Raw genomic sequence first — 18,402 nt, forward strand, 5'->3', positions numbered from 1 at the left:
TCATGTCTCTTTTGTTTAATCATTTCTCTCTCCTTTCTTCCTCATTACTTCTTGATGATACCTGTTTGGTCCCTCACTACTCGCTGCACTCTATTCACCTATCCTTCTCCTCTCTTCTCACTCTTGTCTTATTCATTCTTGTCTCTCTCTTCCTCTCATCTTTTTTCAGCATTTTGATACAGCCTATCTGCAATTTTACCTTTTTGGTCTGTCTCTCTGCCTCTTATACCGTTCTCCTCTCACCACTCCCCTCTCTCCGTCTACACTCCTTACATATTCTCTCGCTCTTTTTCTTCATTGCCTGTCGATGCTTCTGACTGCTGTCTTCTCTCACCTTTTTTGTTTTTGCTTTCTCTTTATCCCCTTCTCACCATTTGTCTTTCACACTCTTTTCCCACACATCTGCCTCGCTTTTTAAAACCTTTTCTCTCTTGCTGCTCTCGCTTCTACTCTTTCTCTCTGCACTCCTTCACCTGTATTTCTTTTTTAAAAAAAACCCCTCTCCCCTCTGCTGTCTCTTACCTTTCTTTCTCACCATTACCTCTGCCTAAAGTGTAAGATTTTGGGTGAAAAAACATTTAAACAGAGTAAAAAGTTTGGGTGTTTTGTTCTTGATTTGCATGTTGTGAGACGCACCCCTTTTAAGTGATTGTATCATTAAATTTTATTTCATTTGAGCTTGACACAGTTTTCTTGTGTTTATTTAATGTGTGACTCTTAATTTTTGACATTTCATTTACCATGACTGTGCTTTAAAAATAGCCCTTGTCAGTTGTTTAAATGAAGCTTTCATCAAGGAAATCGTTTGCTGTTAACGTAGCCGACAATTGATTAAAGAAATTGCTTATATCGGCATCCTTAGCCCTGACATTATGTTGTCATGGCTGCGTCTGTGTGCGTCAACACATTCTAATGAACACAACAAATGAACAATGCCTGAGTGAAACTTCACACTAACACACATTCCCTGCATAGAGGAGATGGTCTGATTAGATTTTACAGCACCTTGCTGCATTATTTTGCATATTAATGAGGGAAAACTCATTTTCCCGAAGCTACCATAGTGCCTTAATGCGTCTAATTATAAATTAATATTAATACATTAATATTAATACAAATACATTAATTGCTAATTAATGTATTACTTAGCCTAATGACCTTATGAGTATAACTGGTTATGTTTGATACAGTTTCCAAACAATCTATTACCTCTAATGTGTCTCTTGCTCTTAACTCTGATTGGCTCTCTCTGATCACCTTTCAGATTTCACTTGCTGATCTGCTCTCAATCTGGTTGAAGTTGTAAATTTAAAGCATCCTGGTGGCCCCAAATCGACCAGGACGCAAGAGATTAACACCCCCTGAGCTTCACACACAGGATTTGGTGGCTCAGATAATTAGCAGTGATGGTCAATATAATCTGCTCATGGATGGTTTATCCCCTGCCTAAACCCTGTCAGTGTTTTTCCTGCACAGGCAAATATTTAGCAGCTGCCCAAGCCTTTTAGTTAATGCAGAAATTAAAAAAAACAAACTGAGAAGAAAACCACAAAAAGTCTCTGAAGCATTTGGCTTTTGGCACAACGTGGGCATCCGACCAGGAGAGGGGGCGTGGTTAACACTTTGATAACATGTTGAGTAGAAGAGACTGCAGCAACAGACATGACTACTCACTCAAGAGTAGCAATAAATGCAGCGTGAAGGAAATAAATGTTAATGTGTTGATTTCCAAAGCATTTGGCAACAAATTGAGGGCAGCTGCAGGTCCTGAAACAATTTGATTGCCTGTATCCATCCCTTTTACAAGCTCCAAGTTAAGTGTTGTACTGAGTTTAAATCTCCAAGTTTGTTATATTTACTTAAATAAAACTTCCAGACCATCCTCTGATTGCTACAGCAGATGTTGCTTATATGCAGATGGGTAAATAACGTCATCTGGCTTTTTTTTATGTTGAAAACCTCATCTCTCTACTGAATATAATCTCATCTCTTTATTCATTCATAATTCCCTTTTGCTGGGTCTTCATTATTTCTTCAAAAGGTGAAGAAGGAATCTGTGGTATCCTGTGTCCTGGATGCAGAGGCAGTGGCCTGGGATCGTGAGAAGAAACAGATCCAGCCCTTCCAGGTCCTTACCACCCGTAAGAGAAAGGTATGGATGGAGAGGAATATAATAAGATGGGCGAAGGACGGATGGAAAAGGTAGAAAGTAGAAGATGGTGAGAGAAGAAAAAAGAAGTGAAAAGGTTGAAGAGAGAAAACAAGACAGAGATAAAGACCAGAAGGTAGAGGAGAGCTAGATAATAGAGTGAAATGATCCGGCAGACAGAGGGAGATGGACGGAGAAAAAGCAGACAGAAAGAGGGGGAGATTGATAAGTAGGAGACAGTAGAGTCAAATGGATCGAGGAGAGAGGAGGGGGGTGTGAGATTGTAAATGTCAGCGAGGTGTTTTTTCAGTTTTGATCAGAATAACGGCCTCTTTCCACTACACCAATCACATTAGAGTGAAACAGCTCCCTTCACCTTGTCTTGTTGTATGCATGATGACATCTTTGTAAATTAGGAAAGGAGAAATGGGAGTGCAAATATGGAGAACATGATGATGCAAATGGCTGAAAATGATTATCCTGATGATTTTTTGCTAGATACTTTTACCGCCACTATGAAATCCTGATTATTTGTAATGATGGTTTGATGCACAAACTGATTGTACTGCCCTTCTGGCATTTTGTAACAATATCTTCACTGTTTCACTACCATGAGCGTTCTTGCTAAAATGAAATATTTCAGATGAGGAGATGAAACCCGATACAAACTAATTAAACATCATTAATGGGCGGAGGGGAAAGTAATGAGGGAGTGAAAAGGAGAATGAAGGAGAAGAGGCATAAATCAGGAGAGAAATCTATCAGGGTTGAAGACTGCAGAGGTTTTATTGTAGACAGACATTTCATTTTGTATTCTTGATTACATGGTCACTAGTCAAGAAGAATAGAAATCATAGAAGTTTTGGAATATCATCAAATTTTGGAGAAGTGTTTTGAGAAACGTAAGACGGTTGCACCTGCTCTTCGTACGTTCAAACTTAGCCTAATTATAACGTAACTGTTTACTAAATGGAGATTTTCGCATCTCTAAATTCAAACGGCTCCACAAAAACTATTCCTTACATAGGGATTAGTTGTTGCTAAATATTAAGACCCAATAACTGCTAGGTTTAACTGTTACATAGCAAAAGGTAGATAGACAGTTAGTTATTTTAGCAAAGTTACTTGCAAATGTTGAAAGGACTTACTGGATTTGAATTTGATAAAGTGCTATCCAACCCTCTCTAAGGTATGCCACGGCTCGTTATGCTGCAGTGACCTCCTGTTTGCATAGTTGATTGCTTTTGGTTCGAATGCTCCCCAATATTCCTGGCAACTGAATTACAAATCACAAAAGTTTTTACTAGCTAAGACATTTCTTAAAGGTACCTTGTGGAGTTTTCTTGTAAACAAAGTTTCTGTTTACATTTAGTTTTACTCACCAAAACACATTGTGTTTATCCTTGAGGCCTAAGAAATGTGTTGAGAACATGTCCTTTCTTATAAAACATTTGAAAGAATTATTTTTTTTATCATTTTGAAACCAGCATTGTTTACATCCATATTTAGTTTGTGCAATGCTGTGTTTCTTGGTGTGGTACCGCCACCTATATCAGTGGAATAGTGCAAAACCTTTGGCAGGACTGTGTATCGCATCACCCAATCTTAAAAACATTGCTAGTGGTGAAAAAGTTCACACAGTACACAGTTTTAATGGTACAACCTGATTTTAGAAAATCACTAGTTTGACACTATCTTGTAGCTAGAAAGGAGAGACTTTACACACGAACACAGTAATGAATTTACAAATAGCTGGCTCAACACAGTCTTGGAATTCAATATTGCTTCGGCAAATTTATGGAAAAGTCACGGAATTTTACATCAGGGTCACGGTGGAAACGCTGTTATAAGGCAGAGTAGAGAGTCTAGAGACTGACAGGAGTAAACAAGAGTGGAATAAACAGGGTGAAGTGCAAGAGAGGTGAGAGTAGGAGATGGAGAAGCAGAAGAGGTGAGTAAAGTAAGTTGAGGAGCAGGAAGAGAGGGATTAAGACAACAAGAAGGTGCGATGCTGTTAAAAGGTAGAGGGGAGACAGAAAGGCGGGGTGATTAACTTTCAAGATGAACGGGAGAGAAATCAAAGAGCTCTTTCTAACAAGTCCCAAGGTTGGATGTAGCGATTTGTGAATAAGATGCATCTATTTGCATATCTTTGTCAAAAGAAAAATATTAAAATGTATTTGTGTGTGTTGATGCTTCCCTGCAGGACGTGGATGCCTCGGAGATCAAAGTCCAAGTGTGCGTGTACGCCTTTGACCTCCTCTATCTCAACGGCGAGGTAAGACCTAGTGCTGATGAGGAAAATAGTACCCAGAGATCTCTCTCAACACTCCTGTTGTCATTTAAAACCGGCGTGTTTATTGTTTGTGAGCGTGCCCGCGTGCCCGTCACCCCGCTGAGATGCCAACAACGTCCCTGAATGCCAATGATGGTGCTACTGGAGGCCGTAACTAGATAATGATTGTAACGCTCATTGTAATTCCAGCGGAGTGTGTCTAAGTGTGTGTGTCTGTCTGAGATTGTCTGAGTCTGTGTGTATGAGCGAGAGAGTCTGTGCCTTTTTCAGACTGTGTCAGACTGTATGTGTGGGATTAAGAAGTGTGCATGTTTGTATCCAAATAATACACTATTTTTAAGCTAATTTCCTTAAAGTCAGCCAGAGAAAATGTAAATCATTGAATGTTTCCATAAGCCAATGCTATGCGAGTTTTCCCCAGTGGACAGCAACAAAATTACAGAATTAAAAGAGCACCAGTGACTCTTAAATTGTGCCATTTTATTGCTGCTTCCCTTCTTAATATGGCATTTATGTAAATGTTACGAATTAATTTGTCTCCCTACACACTTACTTTGTGACTTACTTTTTTTTGGCTGTTCATTCATATATTTATTTATTTTTAATTGATTATTTCTCTCTTCTACAAATCTTGTCTGTCTAATTCCCTGTGCACTGCAGTCCTTGTCACTGCTAACTCTATTGTTGGCCTGGGAAGGGCTCTTCATGCTTCCCCCCCAGAGAACCCTCCGTGCCAACACACAGCCAACCATCAGGGGCTGCTAGCAGGACTATAGCTACCACTGAGAAGGGAGAGAGAAATAGCACCAAGGTCATGTCCTTGGTGCCATTTCTTTCTCTTCTCTCTTTTTGGGAATTTAGCAGGTTTAAAGACCAGAGGAGGAGTTAACATGCTACAATGAAACACATATTATACATGTTGGTTATTTAAGGCGCATTGTAATATTTTTCAGACTAATCATCTTAAAAGTTAACAGTTTTTAGGGAAAAAATGAATTTAATGAAAATAGAAGGGATTTTGTGGCAGCGTGGGTAAAGCCGAAATATTTTGACCATTAAACACACACCGGCGGAGTATGACACATTAAGAAATACACACTCTGTGTTTTCTATTTATGTCCACAAATTGGCAACGACTTGACATGCGTCATTGTGGATGAGCCACTGTACTATTACCCAGCATTGACTCTTGTCAGCTCTCTGGAAAAGCAGCAATTGTGTCACATTCACTTCCTGGATGAACACATCCAGGCTACTGCATTTTGACTACTACTTCTGTCTGTATCAGCCCTTATGGGTGTTTTGTTGTGCATCAAATTATGTTCAGCAACACGGCCAATGTCTGCCATTGAAAGTTAAAATGTGAAAAAAGCCATAATAAATCAATACCCCCCCCCCAAATTGACTTAACAGGTAGCTGGTATCAGCACAAAAGCTCTAAAAAAAACAATTTTACACTACCTTCCCAGCACCAAACGGTAGGCAGACTAAGTTATCAAGCAGCTGGTGAACACAGTGGCGCATTTAGTAGCTGGCGATATTTCCCTCAGTAGTTGGTGGAGACCAAAACAGAGTTAAAGAGAAGAGTGAATTGACTTGCATACGCCGGGAGGCCAGAAATACAACTCCAAAGAAGTGCTAATATTACTCCCTATCTCCCTATCTGGTGGATGTGTTTCACCATATCTTTATACTTTTATAAGGTGATAATGTTAATTTATGTCTTGTTTCCGCTGCCTCCAAGTGTACAGAAATCCATTCAAGCAAGTTTTAATAACATTTTTTTACTCTAGTCAAAAATCTGGGGTGCTCTGGGGGAATTTGGACTCATGACCTCATCATTTATAAAATCTTGAAGCTACAGCCCCATCTGCATGTACACCGACAAGGATGTAATCCCTGAATGGCTTCGCACCCATAAACGCAGTTAATGTGTTCGTTAAAAGTAAAACTAAGCCGAGGCACATTGCGTTGGCTGGCAATACGCTGCTGCTGCATCTGCACAACTACAAATTAAGAAAGACAAAGAATAATAGGAAACAGGTCCTGCAACGTTATCATTAATTGGAAAAACCTGTCAACAATTAGTGTTTCTCCCTTTATACATATGCTTTCCCATTTCTGCAAAGTGTGCAATATTTAGGGGAATATATGGCCATTTCATTAATTCATTTAATGCACAAATTGAAAATGCCCCTAAAACTGGAAACCTGCTCATACTGATTGTGTGCAACCAATCTGTGTATTCTGCTGGTTTGAGACTATACACGCGCACACGCATGTGTGGGTGTTTATATGTGTGTCTGTCGTGACTGTGTATCTGTGAGTATACTTTGAGACTGTGTGTTTGTGTGTGTATGGGTAGCTAGTTGAGATGGCATTTCATCCTTGTCATAGCAAGGCTCCAAGTTATGAAGGGGAAACGGTTGTAATGATACACAGTTTTGCCATTTGTGATGTGTCTGTTTTTCTGTGTTTGTGTGTGTAGTCACTGGTGCGACAGCCGTTGTGTCGGCGTCGGGCTCTGCTGAAAGAAAGTTTCTCAGAGGTGGAAGGAGAGTTTGTGTTCGCCCGATCCATCGACTCCGACAACACCGACACCATCGCCGAGTTCCTGGAGCAGTCTGTCCGAGGTGTGTGTGTGTGTTCATGTGCGTGTTCATGTGCGTATAAGTGAGATGAGCTGCTTTTCCACCAAAACTACCAGGAACTTTTATCCCCAGGAACTACTTTTCAAGGAACTAAAAAGTTCCTTCAGCCCAATGTTTTGTGTGTTTCTACCCGTGAAGATTAGGCAAATTACACCCATTAGGTTACATTCATCACACAGCTGCATAACTCTATTGTTTGCATCACCTGCAATTCAGCATAAGCCTTTGCTTATTTTAACCTATGCACTCTCACCTGTTTTTAAAAACTGAGCTTACCGGTGTATAATGGTGAAATTCAGAGCCACTACTTACGTAGCGCGTTGTAGATATTAGAATATGGTAACACAAACATAAGCGTTACTTGTCTTTTTACAAATATAGCATTATATACTTGTTTTCAGGTATAAGAACAGCCACTATACAAACAGCGCAGTAGCTGAGCCGCTGCGCCACAGAAGGCCGGCCTGTGACCCAGCAACGCGTTGATCCAGACGGTCATACCACCGCCGCCCAAATCTCAACCAATCAGAAATGTTCGCCGCAGCAAACCCCACCCAGAAAGTCCCGGTACTTCTGAAAAGTACTGCCCCCCAAGCAGGGACCTTTTTTGGGGGGTAAAAAATGTCCCCGGTACTTAATTTAGACCCTGGTCCCTGCGGTGGAAACGCATTGAGTTCCTCCAAAGGTTCCTAGTCCCTGGGGAAAGTTCCTGCGGTCAAAACGCTGCTATGGAGACAGACTTTCTTACTTGTTTTGTCTTGAACTTTTTACGTGTGTACTAACTGTATACTTGTTTCCTCGCCTGCTGTCCCTGTGCGTCTTGAACCTTTTTGTGTGTGGGTGTGTTGCATGCGAGTTTCATTTTATTTGTGCCCTTGCCTGCTGCCTTTATGTATAAGTTGTGTGAAGGGTGTGTATAGTAGTTGTGTAGTTGTGTCCCTGTCTACTGTCTCTTTTTTTGGTCTGTATGTTGGTTGTTATTGTGTGTTTTGCCTGAGTGTGTGTGTCCAACAGAGACAGAACCTGTGAGTTGTGTAATTGAGTTTTCTTGTGGTGTGTGTGTGTGTGTGTGTCTGTATATGACATAGAAACATGTTTCCCCATGTGTATTATGTGTGTATATGAGTTATATTCCAGTGTCCTTGTCTACTGCTTCTCTTTGTGTCCTGAACCTTTGTGTGTATGTTTGTGTGTGTCTCAGAAGGAGACAAAGACCTTCCATGTATCTGAAAGATAATCTGTTCATTTCCTTTCTGCACTACTAGAATCGTGTTTTGGTGTATTATTGTGTGTGTGTGTGTGTGTGTGTGTGTGTGTGTAGACTCCTGCGAGGGCCTAATGGTGAAGACTCTGGAGAAGGATGCCACCTATGAAATTGCCAAGCGCTCTCATAACTGGCTCAAGGTGTGTGTGACACAGTAGCAACTCACATACACTTTACACACACTGTTTGTGTACATGGCCATGCACTGATCCCAACACGTGTTACACAATTTAAATACCTTTGTTCTCTTATGACACAAACACATAGAAGTGAGCACACATTTATGCAACGCTGACTGTATTGAAGGTCTTGATTTACTTCTCTGTAGGAATAACATTCTACACTTTCACTATTCTTCTTCATTTTTTTAAATGAAAAATGCTTTTTAAGCAGATGATAGTCATAAGGATAAAGAGCAAATCTCTCTTGTCAGAGTAACATTTTCCAAACACCTTAGTTGGTAACAATCATCATTAAACATTTTTACACAAATTGATATTAGAGTTTTAGAGGACAAGAATGATTTTAAGACTATTAGCTTGTCGGCGTTTTCAAGCAGCAGTTTAGACCTCTGACAGTTCACATTGTTAATAAATTACATTCAATTGTGCCCTCTGGCATTTAATTTATGCAAAGAAGATAATACCTTTTTTAGAGTGATAACTGATCCCATTGTGTTATTGAGATGCATTTTTCAGCTCCAATTATTCACATCATTGAATTTGTTTATTGTGCTATATTGTGCCATGATATATTGTTACATCCTTAGTCATGAAATATACAGTAATATTTCTCTCACACTGTTGTCTTCCCCTCAGCTGAAGAAGGACTACCTGGAGGGGGTGGGTGACACAGTGGACCTGTGTGTGATTGGCGCTTACCTGGGAAAAGGCAAGAGGACGGGCACCTATGGAGGCTTCCTGCTGGCCTGCTACGACGACGAAAACGAGGAGTTCCAGTCCATCTGCAAGGTGTGTGTCTGTACAGTGCATGTTTTAAAACGATATATCCGACACGCGGTTCGATACGATACAGGATGCAGGTCTCATGTTTTGTTCACTGACGATATTTTTAGCCAATTTTGAATGAAAATGGGGTGGGACAGAAGAAATTACTTATTTATTCCTATTGAAGCATAAATAGTGTTTTTCAGGTTTAATAGTTTGTTGGTTTTTAGAGTAGTTAAGCTGCGCACTCATTTTGATTGCCAAATTTGCATAATACAGTCTCTGAAATAATAAAATGAATCACCTTCTTTACAAGCAGATCCATATCTACATAAACCCATACTGAAGAATAAAAGATGACTAGATAACAATGTTCTTAATTTCTTCATTCTCTGAAAACATCAAAACTCCCGCAACACTTGTAGTATAAATAACTTTGTTGTGAGACCAGCATGTTTCAGCTTATGACCTTCATCGGGGTAGAGTTGTTATTTATACTACAAGTGTTGCTGGAGTTTTGACATCTTCAGCCTTTTTCCCTTTTCCATACCCTTTGGAAGTAGGGATTTCTGATACAACCTTACCTACTTTCATTCTCTGAAAACCACTGAACGTTCAGACAGACATGTCACTTAAAAGAAATAGTTTTAAAGTCAGCATATTTCATTGGAAGGATGTTACTTGTACTGCAGCTGGATGAAGGTGTCCTTCAATGTGGCTGCATTATTATCAATTATAAAGGTTCACACTCACCAACATGCTGTTGTTCACTTTTTCTTACCATCTTAATAACAGCAGGGGAATAGCGCACATAGAAATGTTTTAAACACCAGTGCATTTCTGGAGTTGGTCCGGCCAAAGGACTCAAATTAAACATCTCCAGAGAAACTGATTTTATATTTCTGGCCTGGACATGTATGTCAGCATTTTCAGGCGGCAGATTAATCCTGAGTTTCAAAAATGTATATGTAATTTAATTTTACCCTCTGGCACTTCATGTCTTTGTAAATTTTCAGCTGATATTGTAACATAGCATTTTATTTGTTTCTATTTTGTGCAATATGCATTTCAGATCTTTGTAATAAGGAGCTATATAGTGTTGAATGTTTTCTGTTCACATCTGTTTATAGTGTCTGTGCTGCGGGGTGTTTTTATGTGTGTTTTGGGTGTTTGTTGTATTAAGTGTGTGTGTGTGTGTGTGTGTGTGTGTGTGTGTGGTTGCTCTGCATTTGTGTGCTTTTGAACTGTCACTTTTCCCCTCAAATCTGAGTTAGAGGAAAATCTTTATATGTCTACAAGTGTGTGTGTGGAGGCGTGACTGGGTGCATCTTAGGATAAGTGGTAAGCATGTATTGGAGCATGCGTGACTACTTGTGTGTATTTATTTGTGTGTGTGTGTTTGAGATAATGAAAATGTGAACAAGCTTGAATATGACTTCGCCACAGAGCATAAATTCTGTCTCTGTCTTGCAAAAACCTTCTATCCCCCCTGCCAACTTTTATGTCTTTATCCATAGAAAATGGATTTAGTGAGCAGCGAGCTCACACACTTTCTCAAGCACCAACCGCTTCACTTTCACATACTTACACACATTCACACCTGGGAGCTGCCTGGTACAACCCCAGCGTTCTGCTGTTGGCCACTGAGCAGCTCCACTGGAGCAGATAGAGGTTAAAGCGCCCGTTAGATGTTTACTGCTGTTAACTTTTCAGGCAGTGCTAGTGGTTTTTCCCTGTTCTCACTATTTCTCCTATAAATAAAATCTCACCGGAGAATGTTTTCACACTTGATGACTCTCCTGGATAAGTGAGGTGAGAATGGATGTTGCGTTTAAATTACACAACAGATGACACCACTTGCTGTGTAAAATGTGAAAAATATCAGATGAAGAGCTCCTGCCTTTTGTCTGTTATTGATTTTCATATTAATCTTCCTTTGCTTGGATAGCTGCGCTCCAGGATTTGAGAGCCCTTCAATGTTAGTTTTTTTATATTGTCATCATTTTTTTTTTTTTTTAAACTTTCAGCTCTAACCAAATGCTGACTGAACTGCACAATGGAAGGATTCAGTCACACCTGTCAGTCAGTGTGACCTGTTGCATCCAGTCACACCAGGTTTTATTAACTCTGTTATTCACACTTTCAGCTGAGATCTTGGCCGCATTAAAAAATCTAAAAATGACCATTTTGAGGTGTCTTGGCTGGCATTCCTCTCTGATCTCGGTTATGTGTGGATAACTTGGCAGTTACACATTGTTCTTAAAGTTGTGTTGGTGCATCACCTCCCCCATGTACAGCAACTTTAGTAATATTTAATAAGTACACAGAGGCCTACAGTCTTCAAAAACAAGAGCCAAAATCAGTTTATTTCATAATGAAGTTATGGACTGACTTGTTTTGATGGGCCTCTGTGTACTTCTTTAATACTGCTGGACATAAACCTGCCACAATGTGGATATTGCAGGCAATAACATATGTTTACCCTTTCACAAATACATAGCAAATACATAGCAATTCCACCATTGGTGTTGCTGACACCAGTGGTGGAATGTGACTACATGTAAGTACATTTGAGTATTGTATTTACGTTCAATTTTAAGGTACTGAAATACTGATGAGCAACAGTCAAACACAATTCTAGTTCATAAAGGTCTGTGTCCACTACATGAAGATGTTGTGGAACTGCTGATTTGAGTAATTAAGAAAAAAAGAAATCTTTCCATATTAATGGTATAAAATTAGTCTCTATAATAAAAGTATAATAAAATATTGTTTCAGCAGCCTAGTGGTTTCGGGTGTGTATCATGTGACTGCAGCACCAGTGTACTGCTTGTCATCCTTTTTCCCTTTCACTCTTTAATGTCAGCCTTAAAACAAAGGCGAGAATCCATAAAAAATAATCTTGTTGTCCTTGACATGGTAAGCTTTAGGAACCCTCAGTTTGAGAGGCTCTAATGTAGCTGAAAGCGGAATTTAACCCACATTTCCATTTCCCAAATGTAATCTCAACTCTACGTCCTGCTGAAATGTCCTTGAGCGAGACACAGGTCCTCAGCAGATGCAGGAGCAGCACTGCTGCCGAGCTGCTGTGAAGTCCATTCAGACACAGTTCACATAGTGTTCCTTCAGGAACACTAATGAAACGGGAAAGGCAATTAGGTTACAGCAGCAACAGCTTGTTATTCGGATTCTCAACATTACTTTAATTTTTTAGAGGGACCTATTGTATCCAGTTTCATTACCCATTGAGTAACCAGGAGTCATAAAAATCACATGGACTCACAAATGGCTCATTCATTGGATATTTGGTCATTATTGGTACTGACATACTGTTATATTAAAGACTGGCAGTGGAAGACATAATGAATTTATTTATGCTCTTTGCCATATTTTACAGTCTCACATGTACATAAAGAATACTCTTGGTTTGTCTTTTTTATGCTACCTTTTCCTAGCATGAGTATTGGCTATTATGTGTGACTGTAGCTTGATATTATGGGAGGCAGGAATGACTCTGAGAAACAGGCTTGTACCGTATGAGTGTTTGTTTCAAAGGGAAAAAAATCAAGAAGCATATTCAAAAAACAAAGTGTGCAATGTTGTCCATTCAAATACAACAGAAACTTGAGCCCTGATAACAAGAAGTTAAACCGCAATCAGCAGTTAAAATGTTTATCTGTTTTCTCTATAGGGCTGAGTTTTGAATCTCAATATTTTGAGTACCACCCAAAATGTGTTGAGCATCAAAAACTGTCAAGTAACAAAAGTTGGCATTGAATGTTTAGTCAGATTCTTAGTGTCGGTTCCTTCTGCTTTGATCAGATATTTCCTGATCTAAATTATAACTTTTTTTTTTTTTTATTGAGACAAAGTTCTCAATGCATTGATGCATTGATATGTTTGGAATGTTTAGTTAAGTCAAAATTAAAACACATTGCATGACTCTCGGTTACACCAGGCTGTATTCACAGAGCATTTCTGGCTTTGCTTCATCAGGGTTGTTTCTGAGATTTTTTCCGGTTGCCTTTATATACAGTCCATTGATCAGTCATGTGACTTTTAGTCCCCAATCGATACAAAACATCTTTTTAAAATCCTTTTTATGACAAATTTACAAGAGAAGTATACACTCACCGGCCACTTCATTGGGTACACCTGTACAATGTAATGCAATCGAATACAACAGCTCTGCCATGAATTCTACTTTTACGAATCTTAGAATTTTTCAGTTTTTGTTGACACTGTCAGAAAGGTAATAATTCTACTTTGTTTATTATTGAGGTCATAGTGGGTGGTGGTGTTGTACTGGAGTGCATTATATTCAAAGGTGTTTCTAATATTCTGGCCCTCATGTATGTAAATGGGGTGGCCTAAATATTAGAAACACTTTGCGATATAATGCAGTCCAGTTCAACACCACTGCAAACTACAACCTCCAATAATAAACATGTAGTTAAATTAATACTTCTCTGACAGCGTCAATCAAAACTGAACATTATCTTTGTGAAGGCAGAATTCATGGCAGAGCTGTTGTATTGGATCACATTAGATTGTACAAGCCTACCTAATGAAGTGGCTGGTGAGTGTAAATGGCCATTCATACAAAACTTTGCAACATTTCAGTATAACCAATTTTTCTGAATATTTTTTTTAATATTAAAAAAAAATTTAATATTCAAATACAATCAAAAGCAGTGTTTCATTTTGATGGACTTGCATTGAAGCCTGTGTGCTCTGCACCTGCTTGTGTTTGCGTTCTTAAAGTTAGAAACAATTTAGTAAAATGGACAAAAGGTTTTGTAGAAAAACATGTTTAAATTCCTCAAATTAAGGTATTGAAAAAAGTATCCTTTTATCGGTACCGTATTGGCACCGGTATCTAAATTGTTTTTTTTGTTTTTTTTGTTACCCAGCCCTACCTCTTTGTAGGGTTGCAGCGGTATACCGGTTTCACGTATACCGGCTTCACGGTATACCGTGGTATGAAAATTAATCATTATCATTCCATGTACATTTGCTTATTTACGGTTTTGAAAAATAAAATGCTACCGGATGGAGAATCTCACCTGCCCATCTTTTTTATTTATTTTCTAAAGGGAGACTTTTTACACATACTTTAATAAAAAGAAAAAAAGTTTCAAGACATAATATTTTGTGAAATTATAATAAAGCGTTTGTTCAACCAAAAAAACCCTTCTGTTTTCATTCCTTTAAGGGTCATTGTAACTGATGATGATGATGATAATAGTGTAATACCATATACTGTGAAATTGTGATATTTTCTGAGACGATTATCGTACTGTGAAAATCTCATACCGTTGCTACCCTACCTCTTAGTAATGTTAGCTCACACGTACACACACCTGAATTGATCAAATTAAGCTGCTGTAGAGAAGTCTGATTATGCCATTCAACAAAACAAACAATTCTTTGTAATTCTTTTAACTACACAAAGAAAAGGCACCTACAGGGTTATTTTATTTCATATTAGGTTCTTACTCCTAATGAAATGCAGCACAGTCGGCTTGGTTCAGGACTTGGCCTGGCTAAATAGATAAAACTGAATGCATAGTGGTACCACAGTTGAATGAAACACCTTAAACCTTCTTGTGGTGATTGCAGCCGTAGAAACATAAAGCTTCTGATGGACATCTGCAGAATCCACCTTTAGAATATATCTGTGAGCTGGAAAATGCTATATTTGCATGATTATACCATCCTTTTTTCTTTCCCTTTCTGTGCATGTCAGCCCGCTAGGTAATTCTCGTGTCTCAGCGGGTTCAGGTCTTTTGAGAGGTGACATGACGCTTCAGGCGAAGCAGGCAGACAAGGCACTTGTGGTGTAAGGGGGGATTTGCTTGCTGTTCTGTGTTCTGCCGCTCGCTGCCAAAAGTCTGCTGTCTCACCGTGAGGGAATATGCGTATGTGTATATCTGAGTGAGTGTGTGTCTTTCTTATCTCCTTTCGTCTCTTCCAGATCGGGACAGGCTTCAAGGATGAAGATCTGGAGCAGCATTACAAGTTCTTAAAGGTAAAGTGGCACGGCATGACTGTCGCACTTACTAGCTTGGTAAAAATCACAACTGAACACTCCCACATTCATGCTGTCATTTTTTTTATTATAACATGGGTTTTTAACATTCTGCATCTACAGGTACAGTCATTTTTGAGGTTAAAGAGCCAGAATGAGTGTAGCTGAGGTCTTTGGGGCCCTTTTTATTCTACAAATAACCATTCCCTCATTTAATTCATCATTCATTCCATCTTTTCAGATATAAATGGAGATTTCCATACCAAAATGAGATGGCCAGTGTGCAAATATACTCCTGAAATAGAACTCAAATACTGCAATCATTTTGTAAGCAATGCCTCCAGGTACTTTTAAGTTGCTGCGAGAGAGAAGTCATAGAATAACCTCAGGTATTACAGGAAATATGTTTTTATTTCCCCAGGCTTGTCCAAATAGTGTCTACTATTCTAAACGTCCTATATATCACCTAAAAAAGAAATTACAGAAATATCAATAATTTGGCTTTAAAGCTCATGTATTTGCTTGCAAATGTGTGAAATTAGTGCCTTCTTGGAAAGTATTGGTCAGAGATAATAAACTACTTCTGTTTCACCAATAAAAATCTGCATTTGAGGTAACTGTGCAGGCGTGCTCTGACGTTGGCTAATGAATTGCTTTTTCAATTTACATTTGAAGAGGTTTGTTCCAGAGCAGCAGAGCAGCAGCATTTGAAGAAATTGACAACTGCTCTCTGAAAATAATAGTTGTTGTGAGAGCCACAATTTGTTTGAGTACTCTGTTGACTTTATCAGCTAAATTTAGATTTTCTTTCACAGAAATAAGAGCAGAGGGGCTTTTAAAAATGGCAGTTTATGAAATCTGTTTATGAAAGTGACTAATTGAATGATCATATTCACTGTACAAACTTGTTTCAGACTGTGGTGTTTTGGAATAAAATAACCTTAAAGTAGTATTGTAAAGGTTAAGGGTTTAAACTCAGTGGGACAAACTGCTGCACAGTGCAGAATCACAGTGAAACCATGATTGAGAAGGCGGTGTAACCTTTTTTTCCCCCCAGACCAATACAGCCTGTACTGTAGTGCTTTGTAATGAAGCCCTCCATCTGAAAGTGATGGATGGTGAATTAAGGCAAGCCGCTGGTGTGGCCGTGTTGCTTTGGTTGCAGTGCTGCCTTCCGATGGGACTCCAGACACGGAGGCGATTGGCTCTGTTCACACTCCTCTGGGTGGCGAGATGCTGTAACAAGGGACACACTGATCCCTTTTTTTTGTCTCTGTTCTAATATTTATTCTGGTAGTAGAGTAGAGTAAACTTTATTGTCCCCGAGGGGACATTTGTCTTGGGCACATTGCTACAGTCTGTTGCTTCACATAAAAAAACATGAGACGCGTTTGACACGATGCTAGACAGTTGCTTCACATGAAAACATCTTAATACATAAGAGACATTGACAACACGGTGGCTTAAAAAAGAAAAGAGTTCAAGTGCTTGTGTATTTATTGCACATTGATTTAGCTATGATTTAGCATTAGAGTTCAGCAGCTTGATGGAGGCTGGAACAAACAATAGCTTCAAGAGGTTTGATTTGCACTTTGCCACACAGAGTCTTCTTCCTCATGGCAGAGGTTCGTATTCAGAGAAGAGGGGATGTTGCAATGATTTTTGTTGCTTGTTTCATGACTGACTGCTTGTTCAGGCTCTGTATGGGCTCATATTCTTTCTTCCCTATTACCTTCATAGCTATTTTGTGCATGCTGGCAAGCCTGCTTTTCATTTGCACTGTTAGGTTGCCAAACCATTCTGTAATTTCATATCTAATGATGCTCTCTAGGATTGCCCGATAGAACATCAGCATGATCTGGCTGCTCACTCCATACAGCCTCAATCGCCTTAGAAGGTAGTCTCTGCTGCAGTCTCTTGCACAGGTTATCTATGTGTGTTTTCCAGCAAAGAAGGTTGTCTATGTGGACACCTGAATGATTGTCTGGTTTTTGACGACCACTGGCTCATGGTCAGTCACTTGCCTCGGGTCAAGGGCAATCTCCTGTGTTTTGATGACATTTAGAATGAAACGGTTAGTGTCACACCACTTGATGAAGGTGTCTTTCTCATTGTGGTACACTGAAGGGTCCGTGTCTTTGTGGCGAAGGCTCAAAATCACAGAATCATCAGCAAATTTTATAATATAATTATAGGGGTGTACATTCCTACAGTCATTAGTGTTTGGTCTCTGTCAGAGTCCCATTGACCTTCACTTGCTGTGTCCTACTACTTAAAAAAGAATAAAATCATCTAATAAGGGTATTGTTAACACTCATGTCCTTCAGCTTCTCTAAATACAGGTAGGGTTCACAGTATTAAACACTGAACTAAAATCGATAAATAAAATAAAATTTGAGCTTCAGCTTTTCTGTTCTCAAGGTGCTTAGAGATAAAGTGTGAAATGCTGAGGATGGCATCTTCAGTGTTGCGCTCATGCTTATAGGCAAATTGACATGTATGTAACATTGGGTCGACTTCCTTCTTGAGCAGGGACAGGGACACCTGCCACCTGAACTCAGGATTTTGGCAATTTCAAATCTTAAACCAGTCCTCCCTTTTTTTTCTTTTCGATTCACAATCTATATACCGCACTGTGTGGAACTGGGAGTATTCTTCAGTGTGTGAGGTAACATGAGGCTGTAACTCCACTAGAGTTGAAACAGTTAGATAATTAATCAATGACTTGATAGACAAAAATTTAATCTGCAACTATTTTGATAATAGATTAATCGTTAAATCGTAAAAAAAAAAATCACTGGCACCGGCTTCTCACCCGGTCTTCTTTGTCTTCTATGATAATAATCTGAATATCTTTGGATTTTTTAGTGTTGATTAGAAAAAAACAAGCAACATAATTACCTTGGGCTCGTGGAAATTGTGACATTTTTCACTATTTTCTGACATTTCAGACCAAACAATGAATTGAAAAAATTCTAGTTTATTAGAACTTGGGTCTTATTTTTGTATTTTTGTCTTCATTTCTATTGGTTATGATAAGCTTGTACTCACCAAGTATATAGCT

The 18,402-nt window shown here is 39.0% G+C and overlaps 1 protein-coding gene across 2 annotated transcripts in view; it reads left to right on the forward strand.

The window, feature by feature from the left end:
* The window catches only part of lig1 (ligase I, DNA, ATP-dependent), a 48,704-nt gene that overhangs the window by 24,738 nt on the left and 5,564 nt on the right, over positions 1-18,402 (forward strand). For both annotated transcript variants that reach the window (XM_044220719.1, XM_044220720.1), the window contains 6 exons: positions 2,042-2,152; positions 4,356-4,427; positions 6,934-7,078; positions 8,418-8,500; positions 9,179-9,331; positions 15,285-15,338. In XM_044220719.1, the coding sequence (XP_044076654.1) occupies positions 2,042-2,152; positions 4,356-4,427; positions 6,934-7,078; positions 8,418-8,500; positions 9,179-9,331; positions 15,285-15,338 (618 nt within the window). The remainder of the gene's footprint in view (positions 1-2,041; positions 2,153-4,355; positions 4,428-6,933; positions 7,079-8,417; positions 8,501-9,178; positions 9,332-15,284; positions 15,339-18,402) is intronic.

This window comes from Siniperca chuatsi, linkage group LG13 (assembly GCF_020085105.1).
Source record: "Siniperca chuatsi isolate FFG_IHB_CAS linkage group LG13, ASM2008510v1, whole genome shotgun sequence".
NCBI lineage: Eukaryota > Metazoa > Chordata > Actinopteri > Centrarchiformes > Sinipercidae > Siniperca > Siniperca chuatsi.